Source organism: Mobula hypostoma, chromosome 4 (assembly GCF_963921235.1).
Source record: "Mobula hypostoma chromosome 4, sMobHyp1.1, whole genome shotgun sequence".
Classification (NCBI taxonomy): Eukaryota; Metazoa; Chordata; class Chondrichthyes; order Myliobatiformes; family Myliobatidae; genus Mobula; species Mobula hypostoma.
Genome location: NC_086100.1, coordinates 97,185,523 through 97,204,362, shown reverse-complemented (window position 1 = coordinate 97,204,362; position 18,840 = coordinate 97,185,523). Strand labels below are relative to the sequence as shown.

General features: G+C 38.8%; 1 protein-coding gene across 1 annotated transcript in view; it reads right to left on the bottom strand.

Moving 5' to 3' along the window:
* Positions 1-18,840, bottom strand: part of atg4b (autophagy related 4B, cysteine peptidase) — a 78,364-nt gene that overhangs the window by 27,919 nt on the left and 31,605 nt on the right. The window contains exons 3-5 of the mRNA XM_063046233.1: positions 11,309-11,380; positions 2,514-2,612; positions 2,023-2,124 (exon numbers count right to left, since the gene is read on the bottom strand). Coding sequence (XP_062902303.1) covers positions 2,023-2,124; positions 2,514-2,612; positions 11,309-11,380 — 273 coding nt within the window. The remainder of the gene's footprint in view (positions 1-2,022; positions 2,125-2,513; positions 2,613-11,308; positions 11,381-18,840) is intronic.

Sequence of the window (18,840 nt, the reverse complement as noted above, 5' to 3'; positions counted from 1 at the left end):
CCAGCGTTAAGTCTGGAACAAAACGGAACCTGGAGCCGGTGTAACAAGACGCCATCAGTGTGGTCGCGTGAAACACTCAGAATAAGGAAAAATCGCTCGTGGGCTGGATAAGCATAGTACCTCAATATTTGCTAGCGGGCCAGTCAAAATACCTTTGCCTGCTCCTGTTATATAGGGTCTGCTTGCATGGGGTTCTGGATAGGTTTGTCCCATTGAAGCAGGAAAAGGAATGGTAGGGTAAAGAAACCACAGTTGACAAGAGGTGGCACATTCACTTTATGAGGAAGAACAAAGCATACTTAAAAGTTTTGGAAGCAAAGATCAGATAGGGCTCCAGAGATTTAGAAGGAAGAAGCTGAAGAATGGAACAAGTAGGATAAAGAGAAACCCCAAGGCATTCTACATGCATGTGAAGAACAGAAGGGTGACAAGAGTGAGGATAAGACCAATCAAGGATGAAGGAGGAAACATGGGACTGGAGCAGGAGAGGCAGGGGAAGTCCTTAATGAATATTTTGCTTCAGTATTCATCAGTGAGAAGCACCTTGATGGATGTGATGTTAGCATTGCAATGTGCTGGAATATGTTGAGGTTAAGAGAGAGGATGTACTGGAGCTTTAGAAAAACATTAGGATAGATAAGTCCCCGGGCTCAAAGAGGATATACCCCAGGTTACTATGGGAAGCAAGGAAAACACACTGCTGCGCTGTTGATGATGATTTTCGCATTCTCCTGGCAAAGGAGTAGTACCAGAAGATTGGAGCATGAGAAATGTTATCTTCTTGTTCAAGAAAAGTAAATCCTGTAATTATAGAGCAATGAGTCTTACATCAGTGATGGGCAAATTATTTGAGAGGATTCTTAAGAGGCAGGATTTATGAGAAGCATAGTCTGATTAGTGATAGTCAGCATGGCTTTGTGAGGGAGGTCATGCCTCACGAACCTGATTGACTTTTTAAGGAAGCCATAAAGCAAATTGATGAAGGTAGAGCACATGGTAGTAGATGGAGCATATTCTGCCTACTAGTGGTGTTCTGCGGGGATCTGTTCCGGGGCTCCTGCTCTTTGTGATATTTAGATGAAGAACTTGAAGGGTGGGTTAGTAAATTTGCAGATGACATGAAGGTTATGTTGTTGTGGATAGTGTATAAGGTTGTCATAGATTACAACAGGGCACTGACAGGATGCAGAGCTGGGTTTTGAAGTGGCACATGGAAATCACTCTGGAAAAGTGTGAAGTGATACACTTTGGAAGGATAGACTTGAAGGCAGAGTACAAAGTACAGAGTATGAAGTTATTCCTGATCGTTTAAGAGACTGATGGTTGAGGGGTAATAACTCGTCCTGAACCTGGTGGTGTGAGTCCTGAGGCTCCTATACCTTCTGCCTGATGGCAGCAGCCAGAAGAGAGCATGATTTGGGTGATTGGGGAGGGGTGGTCCCAAATGATGGATGCTGCTTTCCTGCAACAATTTTCTGTCCATCCAAATAGTTTGATAACAAGTTCACAACTGAGAGATTCAGCAGGTTCAAGATAAGTGTAGAGAGGTAGGCGTGGGTATTGCTTGCACACAAATGGTAGTGTATTTTACTACATGGTAATGTTAATATTTTGCTAAAAATATTCTAAACTTAATATACCATACAGGTGAAATCCATGTTACGACTGTTCAGATAACAAAATTCACTGATACAGAATTCCTAAATCACTACCAAAAAATCTGAGATTTAGATTATAATTTACTCTCAAGGAATCTGTGTCTCAATTTGATTATCACTTAACTAGAGGAGCAATAGCTATGATTACAGGCAAGAGAGTTAGAAAAGGGAGATGGAGAATGTTTATCTCAAAGTTGTGAAACCACATGAATTCATTTCAAAGCAGTGTTGAGGGAGCAAATCTCAACAGTTTAGTCAGATAAAAATTACAAAATCTATAAGGATTATGGGTGAGTAACTGACAATGTAAACCATCTAACTCCCATGTATTTCTTCTTACTCACTGTAGTGGTAAACAGCTCACCTATTTGATGAATGGAGTAGTAGCTATCCTTTTTGTCAAGAAATGCATTCAGTACGCTGTAATATTCATCCCTTTGCTGTTTCCCATTTTCCCACCTCCAGTCTGCAAAGAAAGAGAAGAAAAATAAGGAAACAAACACGGGTTTTTAAAAATTCTACTGAAAAAAGCAGGAAGCAGATTTTTAATGTACAGGATCACTGTGATATTCCCTGCAACCCTTCAGTACCACAGGGAGACAGATGGAGATGAGACCCACTTACTATACCTTTACGAATGGAGATAGTAATTGCTGAATTCTGTCCAAAGTCCTGATTTCTAACTCTATTCACTGACAGACACAAAAACAATCCATTTTCCCACCATTAAGTTTCTACCTTGCTGCTACTACTACTACCATGTTGACTCAGGCCTAGGGGGCTGGCGTCGGGCAAACCTTGCCCATCTACCCAAATGATTCTGAAGCAAGGTTTGAACCAGTTCGTGAAACTCACCTCGACCCAAATGTCTGCAGATGAGAGCCTGAGCCAAGATCATCTGTCCACATCGCAACATGCAGCCCCAGCCATTATCGGAGGTGGGCCCTGTGCCTCCTGTTCACATCACAAGAATTAATATTGACAGCATGCAATAAATACCATATATTTATTATAGTAATTAACCTCTTTTGGAAAACTGAAAGGAAGAAATCCAGTCACAGGACAAAACAAAATCAAAATAACATTTTACTCAGAGATGGTGAGAAATTTTACAGGGCTATGTTCAAAATATCTTAACACTAATGCTGTAATATGTCAAACACCCAGCCAAGGCTGTTAACAGAAAACAAACAGAACATGCTGGAAATATCCAGCAGATCAAACTGCATCTGTGAAGAGAGAAACTGTAACACACACTAAATGCAGGAGGAACTCAGTAGGTTAGGCAGCATCAACGGCGAGGAATAAAGACTCAATGTTTTAGGCTGAGAGCCTTCAGCAGGACTGGAAAGGAAGAGGGAAGAAGACAGAAAAAGAAGATGGGGGGAAGGCAGAAGGTGATAGGTAAAGCCAGATGAGGGTAAGGTAGGTGGGTGGGGATGGGGGAGCTGGGAGGTGACAGGTGGGCAAGGGAAAGGGATGAAGAAGGAAGAATCTGATAGAAGAGGAGTGTGGACCATGGGAGAAAATGAATGAGGAGGGGCACCTGCCACCTTCCAGCCTGTGCTCTTTCCCCTCACTCCAGCTTTTTATTTTGGCTTTTTTCCCCTTACTTTCCAATCTTGATTAAGTGTCTCATTCTGAAACATCAACTCTTTATTCCTCTCTAGAGATGCTGCCTTACTTGCTGAGTTCTGCTAACATTTATGTGTGTTACTCTGGACTTCCAGCATCTGCAGAATCTCTTCTGTTTAGAAAATGAGGAACAGAGTTAACATTTCAGATGGAAGACCTTTCATCAGAACATCAACCTGAAACATTCACCATTTCTCTCTCCACAAATGCTGTCTGCCTTGCTGAGTGTTTCCAGCATTTTTGGTTTTTATTTCCGTCAAGAAGGGCTGAAAGGTGGCCTAATAAAAATGTTTAAAATGATGAAGAATTTGGTAGGAAAATATAAAAAGGTTTCCATTTTTGCATAGAATCCGAAGCTAGGGATCATGACTGCAAGGAAGTTATGAATAAATCCGGATAAGGATTCAGGAGTAACTTATTTAGATAAAGAAATCTGACAGTGTTAAACATACTGCCAAATAAAGCAGTTAAACAGAAGTACTAAGTGGAGGAGGAAGAAATATTCTGAGAAAATAAGATGACAATGAGTGGGAGAGATTATAGACAGACAAAATGTCTTTAACTGGAATGTATGAGTGAGTGGATTACATAGGATTATCAGAATAACAGCCATTCAGCTCCTCAAAGCTGACCTGCCATTCATCATGTTAGAACTGTTGCTTAAATCCATCTTCCCAGCACAGATCCACAACTTTTAATATCATCACTGAAGTAAGTTTACAAATAACAAAGTGTTGTAAATGCCAGAAATTCTGGAAATACTCAGCAGGTCAGGCAACATCTGTGGAGTAGGAAGCAGAATTAATATTTCAGGTCATTTACCAATTTCCCAATTTACCAAACCAGACCGAGTTTGACAAAAAATATTTTGAATGTTTAAAATTAGTCCCAGGTTATGTTTTTTGGAGAAAGTGTTCCAAATTCCCATACATACTGGACTTCTCCAAAGATGTACCTGCAAAACATAGCCCCAGGATAAATGTCTCCTTGCTCTCAAATGTTCCCACACTAATTTAATCAATGTACTTGCAACAGCTGCCATATACATTATATACTGTGCCACTAAAGTCAATGTCATCAAACCTAGATTCATACTTCGCTATTCCCTCATATAGTTCACTGCAGGATTTCAATGGTTTAATAATAGATGTTATCCAAACATCCGGACTTCCGGTAGCGCTCATGGAGTGAAGTCGCGTTCTTGACTCGCTCCATTACCTCTGAGTTTTTTTTCTCTATGGTCAGCTATACTATAATTAACCATTAAGGCATCAATTCTTACAATACTTTGAATTAAACTGAATTCTCCGACAATTGGATGGAACTTAGATCTGCTATGTCTAAGAACGGGAAAAACGGCAAGGATGGTAAACCTCCGGTCAAACCGAAAGCTACGGATCTCCCCCCGACTGAATCACCGGTGACTTTGAAAGCGATATCGGAGTTAATTCAGAGGGAAATTTCAACCTCTGTTAGGGAGATGATTCGTACGGAAATTGCAGGCTCTGTTAAAGACCTGATTCATATGGAAATCTCAACTAATTTCCAGAAAATTGCCGATTTAATTGATAAGATGCAAACATGTATTGCGGAACATCAGTCGGCTATATCTGATCTTCAAAAATTCGCGCAACAAAGTGAGCTTAAGATGGGGAAAATCGAAGAAACAATTAATGTAATGAAGAAGAAACTTGACTTTTTGACTTTTAAAAACTCTGACCTGGAATCTAGAATGCGACGGCAGAATTTACGAATGATTGGCGTGAGGGAAGCCGTGGAATCCAACAATCCCATGAAATATTTTTCTCAACTTTTAAAAGATGCATTCCCTACTGTATTTCCTGACCAACCACCGCTTCTGGATCGTGTTCACAGAATCCCATCATATTCGTCTAGGTCAGATAGACCTAGGCATGTTATTTTACGTTTTCATTATTTTCAAGACAAGGAGAGACTGTTTCGATTCGCTCGATCTAAAGGTTTCATTGATTTTTCGGATCTTAGGTTCCGATTCGTGGAAGATTTCAGTAAACCAATCTGGGACCAACGGGTTCGTTACAGATCCGTGATGTCGGAATTCTATAAGATGGATTTAAGACCAGCGCTGCTGTACCCTGCACGTCTAAGGATTCGCATGTCAGATGGAGCCCTTCGTTTTTTTGATTCTCCATCGGATGCCCAGAGTTATCTGGATCAACTTTCATCTTCAACATCTTAATTGCTTTTTTTTAATTATCTCCGTTGATCGGAGGCTGTGAATTGGTTGGTTTTAACTTTTTCGTGCCCTATTTGGGCAGAAAAGTTTACTTTTGATTTCTTAATATGGTTGCTAAACTTTCTTTTTAACTGCGTCATTTCTTTCTTTTCCCAGGGGATTCTGGGTGGTTACTTCCCTTTTGTCATCTTACGTATTTCCTGTGCGGCCTTAAATTCTGTAGTTTTTTTAAAATTTTATTCTGTTTTACTTTTTATAACCACTTTATGTCAATAATCTTATTGTTTCTTGTTGCTGTGTCTATTCATGGGTTTGAGGTTTATTGTGGTTTTTTTTTAATATATATTTTCCGGCTTTTGTTCTGTTCTGTGTGTATTTTAATTGAGCTACCTTTTTTTTTACTTTTTTACTGTTTTACAATTAGCTGATCCTTTTTCATATTTATACCTTTTTTTTTAGGGAGCGTATACCGGAAGTCATGGGGGTAGTTTTAGCGCTTGCTTCTTTCTGGCGGGTCTGTTTTAGATTTTGCCTTGGGGTCTTGGGGTGGGGGGTGGTGGGAGGGGCTTCACGTTTTAGTTTGTTTCTCTTTGGGCTATATACATTATTGAAGTACTGGTTGCGTCCTTTTTCCCGGTATCTTTTGTATGTTCTGTTTCCTCTCCGGGTTTGTGGGTCGCGCCTATCGTCAATCCTCCTTGTTGTGGGTTGACTTTAGGATTTATGGAGTCTATTATTAATTTTGTCTCCTGGAATACTAATGGTCTTAATCATCCTATTAAAAGGAAAAAAGTTTTTAAAGTGTTCCGGAGACTTAAAGCACAAATTTTATTTTTACAAGAGACCCATGTACGGAGGGGGGACAGACTACGTTTTTTCAAATTCTGGAAGGGACAACAATTTCATTCGAACTCCAATGCTAAGATTCGAGGCGTCTCTATTTTTATAGATTCCTCAGTTACTTTTATACAACAGGATATTATTTCTGATCCGAATGGTAGATTTTTATTGGTTAGTGGTTTACTATTTAATAAAAAAGTAGTTTTGGTTAATGTTTATGCTCCTAATATGGATTGTCCGGAATTTTATAAATCATTGTTCGATCAGTTTCCGAATTTGAACGAGTTTTCATTGATCTGGGGTGGAGATCTTAATACCTGTTTGTCTCCAGCTTTGGACCGTTCGGCTCCTTTACGGACTTTACCTAATAAATCTGCAAATCTGATTAATTTTTTCCTTTCTGATTCTGGGTCGACGGACATTTGGCGTTTTCTGCATCCTCAGGAAAAAGATTTTTCCTTCTTTTCACATGTTCATCATTCCTATTCAAGAATTGATTATTTTTTCATTGATTCTCGTCTTATTCCTTCAGTGATTAAATGTGATTATGATTCTATAACCATTTCGGATCATGCTCCACTTAAGCTTTCTATTAAAATTATGGCCAATATACCGAATAATAGACAATGGCGTTTTAATTCGCTGTTGCTTCAGGACTCGGACTTTGTTAATTTTATGAATGAACAGATTGAGCTTTTTTTTACAATTAACCATACAGAAGATATTTCGGTTAACACTCTTTGGGACACTTTTAAAGCCTATATTCGGGGTCAGATTATTTCGTATTCTGTTGCTTTGAGGAAGAAACAGAAGCAGGAGGAGATGGTAATTGTGGATAAGATTAAAGAAATTGATAAGAAATATGTTATGGCTCCTTCTGAGGAGTTATATAAACAAAGAACTGAACTTCAAATGGAACACAGTTTACTACTCTCATCCTCGATTGTAAACCAATTAAAGAAAACAAGAAGTGACTTTTATGTTCACAGTGACAAAATTGGCAAGCTGCTGGCTAATCAATTGAAATCTAATTATGTTAAATCTCAAATCAATCAGATTTATAACCAAAATGATCGATTGATACTGGATCATGTGGGGATTAACCAAACCTTTTGTGATTTTTATTCTTCTTTATATCAATCAGAGTCTCCTCGAGATTCTAAATATATGAATGATTTTTTAGATAAGTTAGACTTCCCTCAGATTTCACAGGATATGTCTTCCTTATTAGATACTTCCATTACAATGGATGAGATTAAGAATGTTATTTTTTCTATGAATCTGGGGAAAGCTCCTGGCCCTGATGGGTTTACCGTTGAATTTTATAAATGTTTTGCTTCTTTATTGATTCCTTGGCTCGGTAGGGTTTTTGAGGCTTCTTTGAAACTTGGTAAACTTCCTGAATCTTTTAATAGAGCATCAATTTCTCTAATACTAAAGAAGGATAAAGACCCTGCTCAATGTGCATCTTATAGACCAATATCTTTATTAAATGTTGATTCTAAAGTTTTTTCTAAGTTATTAGCAAATAGACTAGAAAAAGTACTTCCTTCTATTATTTCGGAGGACCAAACGGGTTTTATTAAAGGTCGTTACTCTTTTTATAATATTCGTACATTGTTAAATATCGTTTATACTCCCTCACAAAATGTTCCTGAGTGTGTTATTTCTTTAGATGCCGAGAAAGCTTTTGATAGAGTAGAATGGCCTTATTTATTTAAGGTGCTTGAAATGTTTAATTTTAGCTTGAGATTTATATCCTGGATTAAACTGTTATATCACTCCCCTGTAGCCTCGGTTCGTACTAACTCTTTAAACTCACCTTTTTTTCCTCTCTTTCGTGGTACTCGACAAGGCTGTCCTCTTAGTCCCCTATTATTTGATATTGCATTAGAACCTCTTGCAATTGCTATTCGAGAATCTTCAAATATTACTGGGATAACTCGGGGATTAAAGTCCCATAAATTATCACTCTATGCTGATGATTTACTTTTATATATCTCTAATCCTGAGAGATCCATTCCTGCTGTTTTAGAGTTATTAGCACAATTTGGTCTTTTCTCAGGTTATAAATTAAATCTTAGTAAGAGTGAACTTTTTCCGATTAATAAACATCTTCCCCTATATTATAAATTTCCATTTAAATTGATTAATAATTACTTTTCATATCTTGGGATTAAAATTACTTGTAAATACAAAGATTTATTTAAGACTAACTTTTTACCATTAATAGACCATATTACTCAACTTTCATCTAAATGGTTTCCTTTATATTTAACTTTGATTGGTCGTATTAATGCGGTTAAGATGTTTTTTTTGCCAAAATTTTTATATGTGTTTCAGGCATTACCAATTTTCGTTCCAAAATCTTTTTTTGATAAAGTTGACTCTAAAATTTCTTCATTTATTTGGCAGAATAAGAATCCGAGACTGGGTAAAATACATTTACAGAAAGCTAAGAGAGATGGAGGTTTAGCATTACCTAACTTTAGATTCTATTATTGGGCTATTAATATTCGACATATGAAATTTTGGTTACTTGACCAGGACATACTATCTATTCCTAAATGGGTAGCATTGGAATTACAATCGGTTCAGGGTTATACACTTGGTTCTATTTTAGGCTCCTCTCTCCCTTTTGATTCGAAACGTCTTAAGCAGGTCTCTAACCCGATAGTTAAATATGCTTTGCGCATTTGGTTTCAATTCAGAAAATTTTTTGATCTTAATCAATTCGGGTTAGCGATTCCTATTTTAGGTAACATATTTTTTCCTCCCTCTTTTACGGATCGCGCTTTTCAAACTTGGAAGACTAAGGGTATTTTACGGTTTTTGGATTTATTTTTAGATGGTTCCCTTATGTCTTTTGAACAATTATCTAATAAATATAACTTATCAAGAATACATTTTTTTAGATATTTACAAGTTAGAAATTTCCTAAGTACTATACTTTCTTCCTTTCCAATGCTTCCTCCTACATATATTTTAGATTCGATAATTAACCTTAATCCATGTCAGAAAGGTGCATCGGCTATGATTTATAATATTATTATGAAACTTAGGAAAGTTCCATTTGATAAGATTAGGGTAGATTGGGAACAGGAATTGGGGCTTACCATTTCTGTGGATGATTGGGGGCAGATTTTACAATTAGTTAATACTTCCTCTATTTGTGCTAAACATTCCCTAATTCAATTTAAAGTGGTTCATAGAGCACATATGTCCAAAGATAAGTTAGCGCGTTTTTACTCGCATATTAATCCTTTCTGTGATAGATGTTCGGGGCAGATAGCCTCTTTAACTCATATGTTTTGGTCTTGCCCTGCTTTGGAAACTTTTTGGAGAGATATTTTCAATATTATTTCTAAGGTATTAAATATAGATATCTCTCCTCACCCTATTACTGCTATCTTTGGACTACCTAAAATTTCTAGTAATCTTTCCCCTTCAGCCCGTAGAATGATTGCATTTCTTACTTTAATGGCGAAAAGATGTATTTTACAACATTGGAAAGAGCTTAATGCTCCAACTACCTTTTTTTGGTTTTCTCAGACGATTTTATGTTTGAATTTGGAGAAAATTAGAAGTAACCTTTATGATTCTTCATTTAAATTTGAACAGATTTGGGGACCTTTTATTCGATATTTTCATTTAATGTAATATTTACCCTTCTTGTTTTTTTTTCACTGTTTTTAATGGAGGTCGGGATTGAGGACGTGATTTTAAGTTTAACTCTGTTTGGTTTCAAGTTAGCCCATTGCTTTGCTTTGCTTTTAGTTAGCTGCACGGTGGGTTTTTTTTTGGGGTTTTTTTTTTCTTTTTCTTTCCATTGATATATATAAAATTTAGTATACTATTATGTTATCTTGGTTTCTTATGTTTAAATTACATTGTTTGTAGTAATTTCTTTTTGGTATTGATATCTTTTGGAATTTTATTATACTTTAACATTGTATTAATGTTTATATGGCTTACCTTTTTTGTATACTTACTCAATAAAAAGATTTAAAAAGAAAAAGAAAGAACAAACATCCAAACATACCCTGTGGCCACTTTATTTGGTATCTCCTCTACCTAATGAAGCAGCCACCGAGTGTAAGTTTTTGGTCTCCTGCTGCTGTAGCCCATCTATTTCAAGGTTTGGCACGTTGTATGTTCAGAGATGCTCTTCTGAACACCACTGTTATAGCCATTCTCCTCTAATCTCTCTCCTTAACAAGGTGTTTTTGTGCAGAACTGTTGCTCATTAGATTTTTTTTTGTTGTTTTTCTTACCAGTCTCTGTAAACTCTAGAGACTGCTAGAGTATCTCAGCAGTTTCTGACATATTCAAATCACCCCATCAGGAACCAACAATCATGGTCAAAATCAGTTACATCACATTTCTTCCCCATTCTGATATTTGGTCTGAACAACAACTGACCTCTTGATCATGCCTGCATGCTTTTATGCATTGAGTTGCTGTCACAAGATTTGCATTAATGAACTGGTACACCTAATAAAAGTAGCCGCTGAGTGTATATAGCCAAGTTACTGGCATACCGTTTAAGTAGCATCATTTGGACATTTAGCAAGTTAGTAGAGCTGCTGCCTCACAGCTTTAGCAACCAGAATTCCATGCTACCTCCCTTGCTGTCTGTATGGAGTTTGCATGTTTTGCCTGAGACTACATAGGTTTCCCATAGATTCTCTGGTTAGTATGTTAATTGGTTAATGTAAATTGACTCTAGGAGTGTTAGTTACTGTTTGAATATGGGGGTAGTTGTTGGGAGAGAATAAGCTGGGATTAGTCTAACATTAGCGTAAACGTGTTAGAAAACTGACAAAGACTCAGTGGGCAGAAGGGCCTTTATGATTTGGTAATTAGTATTTGAACTGTCTCCAAAATATTAATTTAAAGCAGTGCAACATGGGTTAACAAACTAATGAATTTTAGCTGGGAAAGACCAATAAGTACTTACCAATAGGAGAGAAATTCTTCCTGTAGGTAAACCAGAGCCGTGAAGTGACATCTGCAAAGATCTCATCTTTATCTGAAAAATAAAGAAAAAGACTTGGATTAAAAGACCCACTGGATTTCGTAATGCAGACAGTATCTCTGCTCTAATCCTTCCACCAAGTACTTCAGATCCATGCCCCATAGATTCTGACCTGACTTATTAGGGAAGTAAGTCCTTTCTATTCTTTCTAAGTCCCAACCAGAATTTTGAAGACCTCGATTAAAGCATCATTCAATCTCCTTAGTTCAAAAAGAGAATTTCAGTTAATGCAATCTCTCCTCATAGCTACAATTTTCCAGTCCTGATAGCATCCGCTTAAATCTCCTCTGCACTTTCTCCAAAGCAAGCCACATATTTGTTATAACGTACAGATCAGAAATATATGCAGAACTCAAGCTCGGGCCTAATTCATATTATATACAGTTCTAGTACAACCTACTTGTTCTTACTTTCAATGGCTCAGATACAAAGTAGAGCATCCAACATGTCTTTTTAACCACCTTCCTGACCTGCCCTGCCAACTTTAAGGAACAATGTGTGTGTGTGTGTGTGTGTGTGTGTGTGTGTGTGAGAGACCCATTTAATTTTCTACCTTGCCTTGTTATAACAACTGAAATGCATTATCTCACACATAGCTGGATTAAATTCATCTGCTACATCTTTGCCCAAATGACAAGAACATCTATACCACTTGTAACATGAAGCTTTACTTTCCTCATTATCCAGTACAGGCCAATTTTTGGATCCTATACTATAGGTGCACTGATTAATAGATCAGTGCTCAGAGCACTGGGCAAGAACTCCAGCTCTTCATTGAAACCATGTAATAGAAATTAGCCTAAGAGGGAATATGTAACTTCATGTACTATTTGTCCATTTTATTTAAGGCTGTTGGTACATTGCCAGAATAAACAGAGATATTGATTAATTTTAAAAATATATAAAGGTAATATGGGATTAGAGTTTATTAATTTATTCAGAGCATGTGGGATTACTTAATCTTTACACTTGAAATGAGGTTAGTGAGTCACTATGTTATTGTGGTCCTTTTGTTGCTTCAGATCCGATGCAGCACAACTATTTTATTCTCCTTTACACTAGCTCTGAATGACATTAAACAATCTTGAACCTTGAATGCAATGATCCCAAGGAGGGATTTCTTCAATTTTGACCCAGCAACGATCAAGGAATAGCAATATATTTTTAATTTGCTTTATACTTGTAACTCAGACAGGATCCTGCAGAAGGAAATAACTCCATGTGCCATCTGCCCTTGTCCCTCAAGGTGATAGAGTTCATTGGCCTGCGCATCTGCCATTGAAGTCTGGGTGAAATGTTGCTGTGTATTTGGTATTTTCTGCGGCTATCATTGCTGGTGCGAGCCAACGTTTTAATGCATTGATGTTAATGTATCGGACGGATGTTTGCCTTTAACTGCTACTTCAGTTCTTGCTATTCTACCACATCCCCTTGGATGGAATAAAGGTTCTGCGGTGAGTCAGGAGATGTCGCTTTGTTTAATACGGTGTATGGTTTTTTTCTTGTCACCTTAACAGTACCTAGACTGTTAAGCTTCAAGTTAATGGTGACCCATTGGAAGCTGATGTTGGGTATAAATATCAGGAGAAGATGCTTCGCTAACCATTGCCCAGCAGCTGCACAGCATTAACGTTATTGATTGCTCAAAGCCTGAATATTATCCACACTGCAGGCAAACACAGACTCTTTTAGTACTCAAGGACATAAAAGTGAAAATGAACACTATACGATTATCAGAAAATGTTCCTGCTTCTAACCTCATGAGAGAGAGTGAAAATCACTGATGAAACAACTGAAGATAGTCAAACAAAAGAAAACACAGGACTTCTTCCTGTGAAATTTCTGAGAACTGGGATTTGATCTACAATTCTGGTATTTTGAAATTTTCAGAGCTCTGAAGATTTGGAGAAAATGCCTTGTCACTGCTAACTGAAAGATCAATTCCTTTCAAAACAATGCACGGGAATCTGTTGTTGGGCCCAATGCTAGGCACCAGGCAGCATACCTTTCAATTGATGCACAAGCATAACTGCTGGCAATGTGCATGCTTTACTTAGAGCTTACAGCCCTATTTAGGGTCAACTGAGTGGAAAATCCTGAGGAAGTTTTAATGCTAAGAAAGATCCAAGACAATGAAAATTTGTCCAACTAATTTTGCTAGGGTTCCTAAAACGCCAGAGTTGATCAAATATTGCTTTGATTGCAAGGGGAGTTATTTCGATTGCACCTATGGAATTTAGCCCTTTTGTTTGTGTTAGTTCCAAAGACTGTGGTCTGGAGCTCCTGCTTCCAGCAAAAGTCAATGTGAATACCTGTTTACTAGTAAGCATGGCTAGATAGCACTTTCAGTGATCCAATGGCATTAGAAAAGTGGGAAAAAACTGGACACCCTTATTTTTATTGACATGACATTACCGAACAATTTTCCTTGTTGGGTGAATATCTGTGTTGTAACTTTTTTGTAACCTTGGCCACCAAAACAGCTAGAACACATTTTCAGGTCTTCAGCATTTCAGTCACCATGCACTGAAATCTTTCCAAGTCAATGTTTCCACATCTGATACATTAAAATATGTCTTATTTTCTGTTTGCAGATAATATCTTTGTTATAGGATATAACAAGGATAACTAGCAATTTTCTTCAATATGAAAATATAGTATAAGCAATAAGAGGAGATAGCAAGAGGAAGCTGAGATAGACAATTTATTTGGTACTTCTTTTGGCCGTAAGTGCTAAACAGGTGATCCATCATGGCTTCCTCAAGATCTTTATCTTGGACTGCAAAGCTTTGATCTTATTAGATGGCTCCAAGATTAATTATTAATATTGTATGCTGTGTTTTGTAGTTGATTAACATGCACATAGTCATGTATTATACCTTTATTGGACTGCTCTTCATTTTTAGGCACATTTGGCACTGCTCCTAGCATGCTTTTCTGCATTTTACTTTGAGTGATGATTGATCTCCCTTTCTCTTCTTTGTACTGGCCATCTCCCCTCTCAGTCATGATGCACGGTTTCAACTGAACACATTCACAATTCCTTTCCCTCCCACAGATGTTACACAACCACAGAATTCCTCTAGCAGATTGTTTGCAGCTGAAGATTCCAGGAGCTGCAGTCTCGTGTCACCTTGAGGACTGGGTGACCTAGTGAGGAAAGTGTACTCTCTGGATTTCAGGCAAATCTGAGGATTCTGATAAAGGATTTTCAGGAACTTGGCAGAGTAGATTAAGAAAAGGTGTTTCTCCTGACGGGGCATTTAGAACCAAGAAAATAGGCTCAGGACAGATACGTCAATTAGGTTCAAGACAGACTAAGGTGAGGAATTTGTTGTGTCATACGATGATGAATCTTTTGGAATTCTCAGTGCTGAATAAGTATAGTTAAGCTGAGTCTGATCACTTGCAGTCTAAAAAAGTAAGGTTGTGAGGATCAGTAAGGTAAACGTTGAGAACAATGACCAGATTAACTGGATAGTGAGGGCTCCATGGGTATAGAACTGCTTCCATCTCTTATATGCCCTCTCAAGCTCTGTAATGTGCAACATGTAGAGGGTGATGGATGAGCATTTAATAAAAACTTGCAAGACAGAACTGAATAAAAAGTTTGACGGGAAAAAGAATGATACAGTTTATGGGTAGAAAGCAATCAGAGCAATACATAATCACTCTAAATGTAAGGCTGCACAGATGCTGGATGGTTTTCCCCCCAGGAGGCCTCCAAACAGTAGCCAGTAGGTGAGGTACAAATTACAACAGATAATAGAAAAGGAATGTTAAAAGGGCGATGTTACGATGGCCATAGCAGATTTCAATATCGAACTATACTATGAAAATCAGGTTCATGCTGAATCCCAAGAGAGTGGATTTGCAGAATGATTATGAGATGGCTTTTTAGAACAGCTTGTGGTCAAGACCATTAGGGAGAAGGCAATTCTGGATTGGATGTTGTACAATGAACCACATTTGATTAGGAAGCTTAAGTTAAAGGAACCCCTAGGAGGCAGTGATCATAATATGATGGAATTCACTCTGCAGTTTGAGAGGGAGAAGCTAAAATCAGATGTATCAGTATTAAGCTGGAGTAAAGGGAACTACAGAGACATGAGCGAGGACCTGGCCGAAATTGATTGGGAGGGCAATTCCCTGGACCTGATCGTCTCATTTTCACCATGGATGTCCATTCCCTATATACTTCTATCCCCCATCAAGAGGTCCTTAAAGCTCTCCACTTCTTTCTTGACAACAGACCTAACCAGTTCCTCCTCTATCACTACCCTCTTCTGTCTCATGGTACTAGTCCTCACACTCAATAATTTCCCTTTTGGTTCCTCCCACTTTCTCCAAACCCCAAGTGTAGCAATGGGCACCCGCATGAGCCCTAGCTATCTCTGCCTTTTTTTGGCAATGTGGAACAGTCCATGTCCAAGCCTTCAACGGCAATGCTCTCCAACTTTTACTCCACTACATTAATGACCGCACTGGGGCTACTTCATGCACCCATGCTAAGCTCGTCAATCTCATCAACTTTGGCTCCAACTTCTACCTGTCTGTAAATTTACCTAGCCCATTTCTGACACCTCTCTCCCTTTTCTCAATCTATCTGTCTCCATCTCTGGGGAGAAACTGTCTACAGATATCTTTTATAAACCTACTGACTCTCACACCTATCTTGACTGTATTTCTTCCCACCCTGTCATCCGTAAAAATGCTATTCCCTTTTCTTAGTTCCTTTGTTTCTGCCACATCTTTCTCAGGTTGAGGCTTTCCTTTCCAGAACATCGGAGACATCCTCCTTCTTCAAAGAATGGGGTTTCCCTTCCTTCATCATTAATGCCGCATCTCCTTCATTTCCTGGACAAGCGCCCTCACCCCATCTTCCTGCTGCCTTAACAGGGATAGAGTTCCTCTAATCCTTACCTACCACCTGATGAGCCTCTGCATCCAACATATCATTCTCTCCATCTTCAACAGTATCCAAACATCAAACACACCTTCAACACCCCCCCAACTCTCCACTTTCCACGAAGATTGCTCTCTCCCCAGTTCCCTTGTCCATTTACCCTTCCCCGTTAATCTCCCTCCTGGCACTTATCTCTGCAAGCAGAAGTACTACACCCCTACCCATTTGCCTTCTCTCTCACCTCCATTCAGGGCCCCAAGCAGTCCTTCCAGATGAGGCAACACTTCACCTGCAAAACTGCTGGGGCCGTCTACTGTATCCAGTGCTCCCTTTGTTGCCTCCTGTACAACAGTGAGACCTGACATAGATTGGGGAATTGCTTTGTCAAGCACCTTCGCTCCATCCACAACAAGGATTTCCTGATGGTCAACTATTTTAATTCCAGTCCCCCATTCCCATACGTCGGTCCATGGCCTCCTCTATTGCCATGATGAGGCCAATCTCACTCTGGAAGAGCAACACCTTGTATTCTGTCCAATTAGCCTTCAGGTTAATTCCAGTAATATTTCCCTCTCCCTCTTCTTCCATTCTTCACTCTAGCCCCCCTCTTACCTCTTCTCTTCTCCTTACCTGCCTATCACCCTCCCCTAGTGCCTCTCCACCTTCCCTTTTTCCCATGGTCTACTCTCCTCTACTATCAGATTCCTTCTTCTCCAGCCCTTTACCTTTTTTACCTATCATCTCCCAGCTTCTTACTTCATCGCCCTCCCCCACCCAAAGAGAGTCAAAGAGAGGTAACAGTGGATATCCGGTTGCTGGAAAATTATGCTGGAGAGGTAGAAAAGGGAAACAAAGAAAATGCAAGTGAACAAAGTAAGTATTTTGCTGTGGAAGACACCAGCAGCATGCCAGAAATTCTAGAGCATCAGGGGGCTGAACTGGGTGCGGCTGCTATTACTATGGAGAAGGTCCTTGGCAGCTGAAAAGTCTGAAGATAGATAAGTCACCAGGACCAGATGACTACACTGCAGGGTTCTGAAAGAGGTAGCTGGAGCATTAATAATGATCTTTCAATAATCACTAGATTCTGGAACGGTTCTGGAGGACTGGAAAAGAACATATGTAATTCCACACTTTTAAAAAGGGAGGGAGGCGAAAGAATAGAAATTATAGGCAGGTTAACCTGATTAGTATTTGTGTGTTTGGCAAGGTGTTAAGAGTCCAACTGGAGACGCGGGACAAAAAAGGCCAAAGGTTTCCTTAAGGGGAAATCTTGCCTGACAAATCTGTTGGAATTCTTTGAGGAAATAACTGGTGGGATAGACAAAGGACAGTCAGTGGATATTGTTTACTTGGATTTTCAGAAGGCTTTTAACAAATTGCTGCACGAGACTGCTAAACAAGAGCACATTGTATTACAAGAAAGATACTGGCATGAATAGAAGATTGGCTGACTGACAGGTGGTAAAGCAAGGGAATAAATGGGACATCTTCTGGTTTGCTGCCAGAACCCCTGTTCCACGGAGTTCAGTGTTGGGTCCACTACTTTTTACATTATATGTTAATGACCTGAATGACAAAATTGATGATAATAATAATAATAGTGAATTCTGGTTAACTGGGACAGCTACTTATTTTGGACAACTCTTAAGGGACAAAAACTAATTGAGAAAATAGCCAGGATTCCCTTTGTTTATTTGGGATACTGTGCCACTTAATTGGGACAGGAGACTGTTACTGAGCAGTTTCTAAACAGCGTCTATCGCGTGCTTGGAGCAAACAATTTTGAAATAGCATCGGTTGTGTGTGTTTGTGTTTAAAGCAGTGTTTTCTGTCACTAATATTTGGTGAGAAATGAGTAGTAAGACAAATTCAGAACTGTTTTGCTCACTGCAGCTTCAAACATTCATACTTGGAAATGTCAGAAATGGCCAGGAGTGAAGATGAAACAATTTCACTACCTCAACAAATTAGGAATTATGATGGATTTGAAGGTATCAACAATCATTTTGAATGTTACTTTTAGACCCCAACAGACACTGAGCTCTCAGCTGTGGCTCCAAGTAGCTGTTTGCATGGGACAGTGGGCACTCTCTGGTACACCACTTTGAAGATGGGCTAAACCAAGTGAGGGTAGCTAGCAGGTCTCATACCCTGGTAAGAGGGGCACATCTGTCTTAGCATGCGGTCAGCTCAGATCCAATGGCCAGGAAGGCAATTCAGCAACAGTATGTGGAGAACGAAGAGTATGACGAGGGACAAAAGAGATCACGATTATCCATTGCAACCAGGGAAGATCCCAGTTGTGATATCTACCACTGGATATGTACTTCCAAGGTCGAGAGAGTGAAACTGCCCCAGTGCAACCTTTTCACTTTAAAGAACTTCCACAAGTTTCCTGTCTTCATCGGATACAACGTACAACCAGCAGTAGTATTGGTAGCGTTCTAATTTGTTCTGTATTTCATTTAAATACAGAATTTGCTATTGGGCCAAAAATGTATTGGTCCTGATGTGTTCCATTTAACTGGAATCCCCTGTAATAATT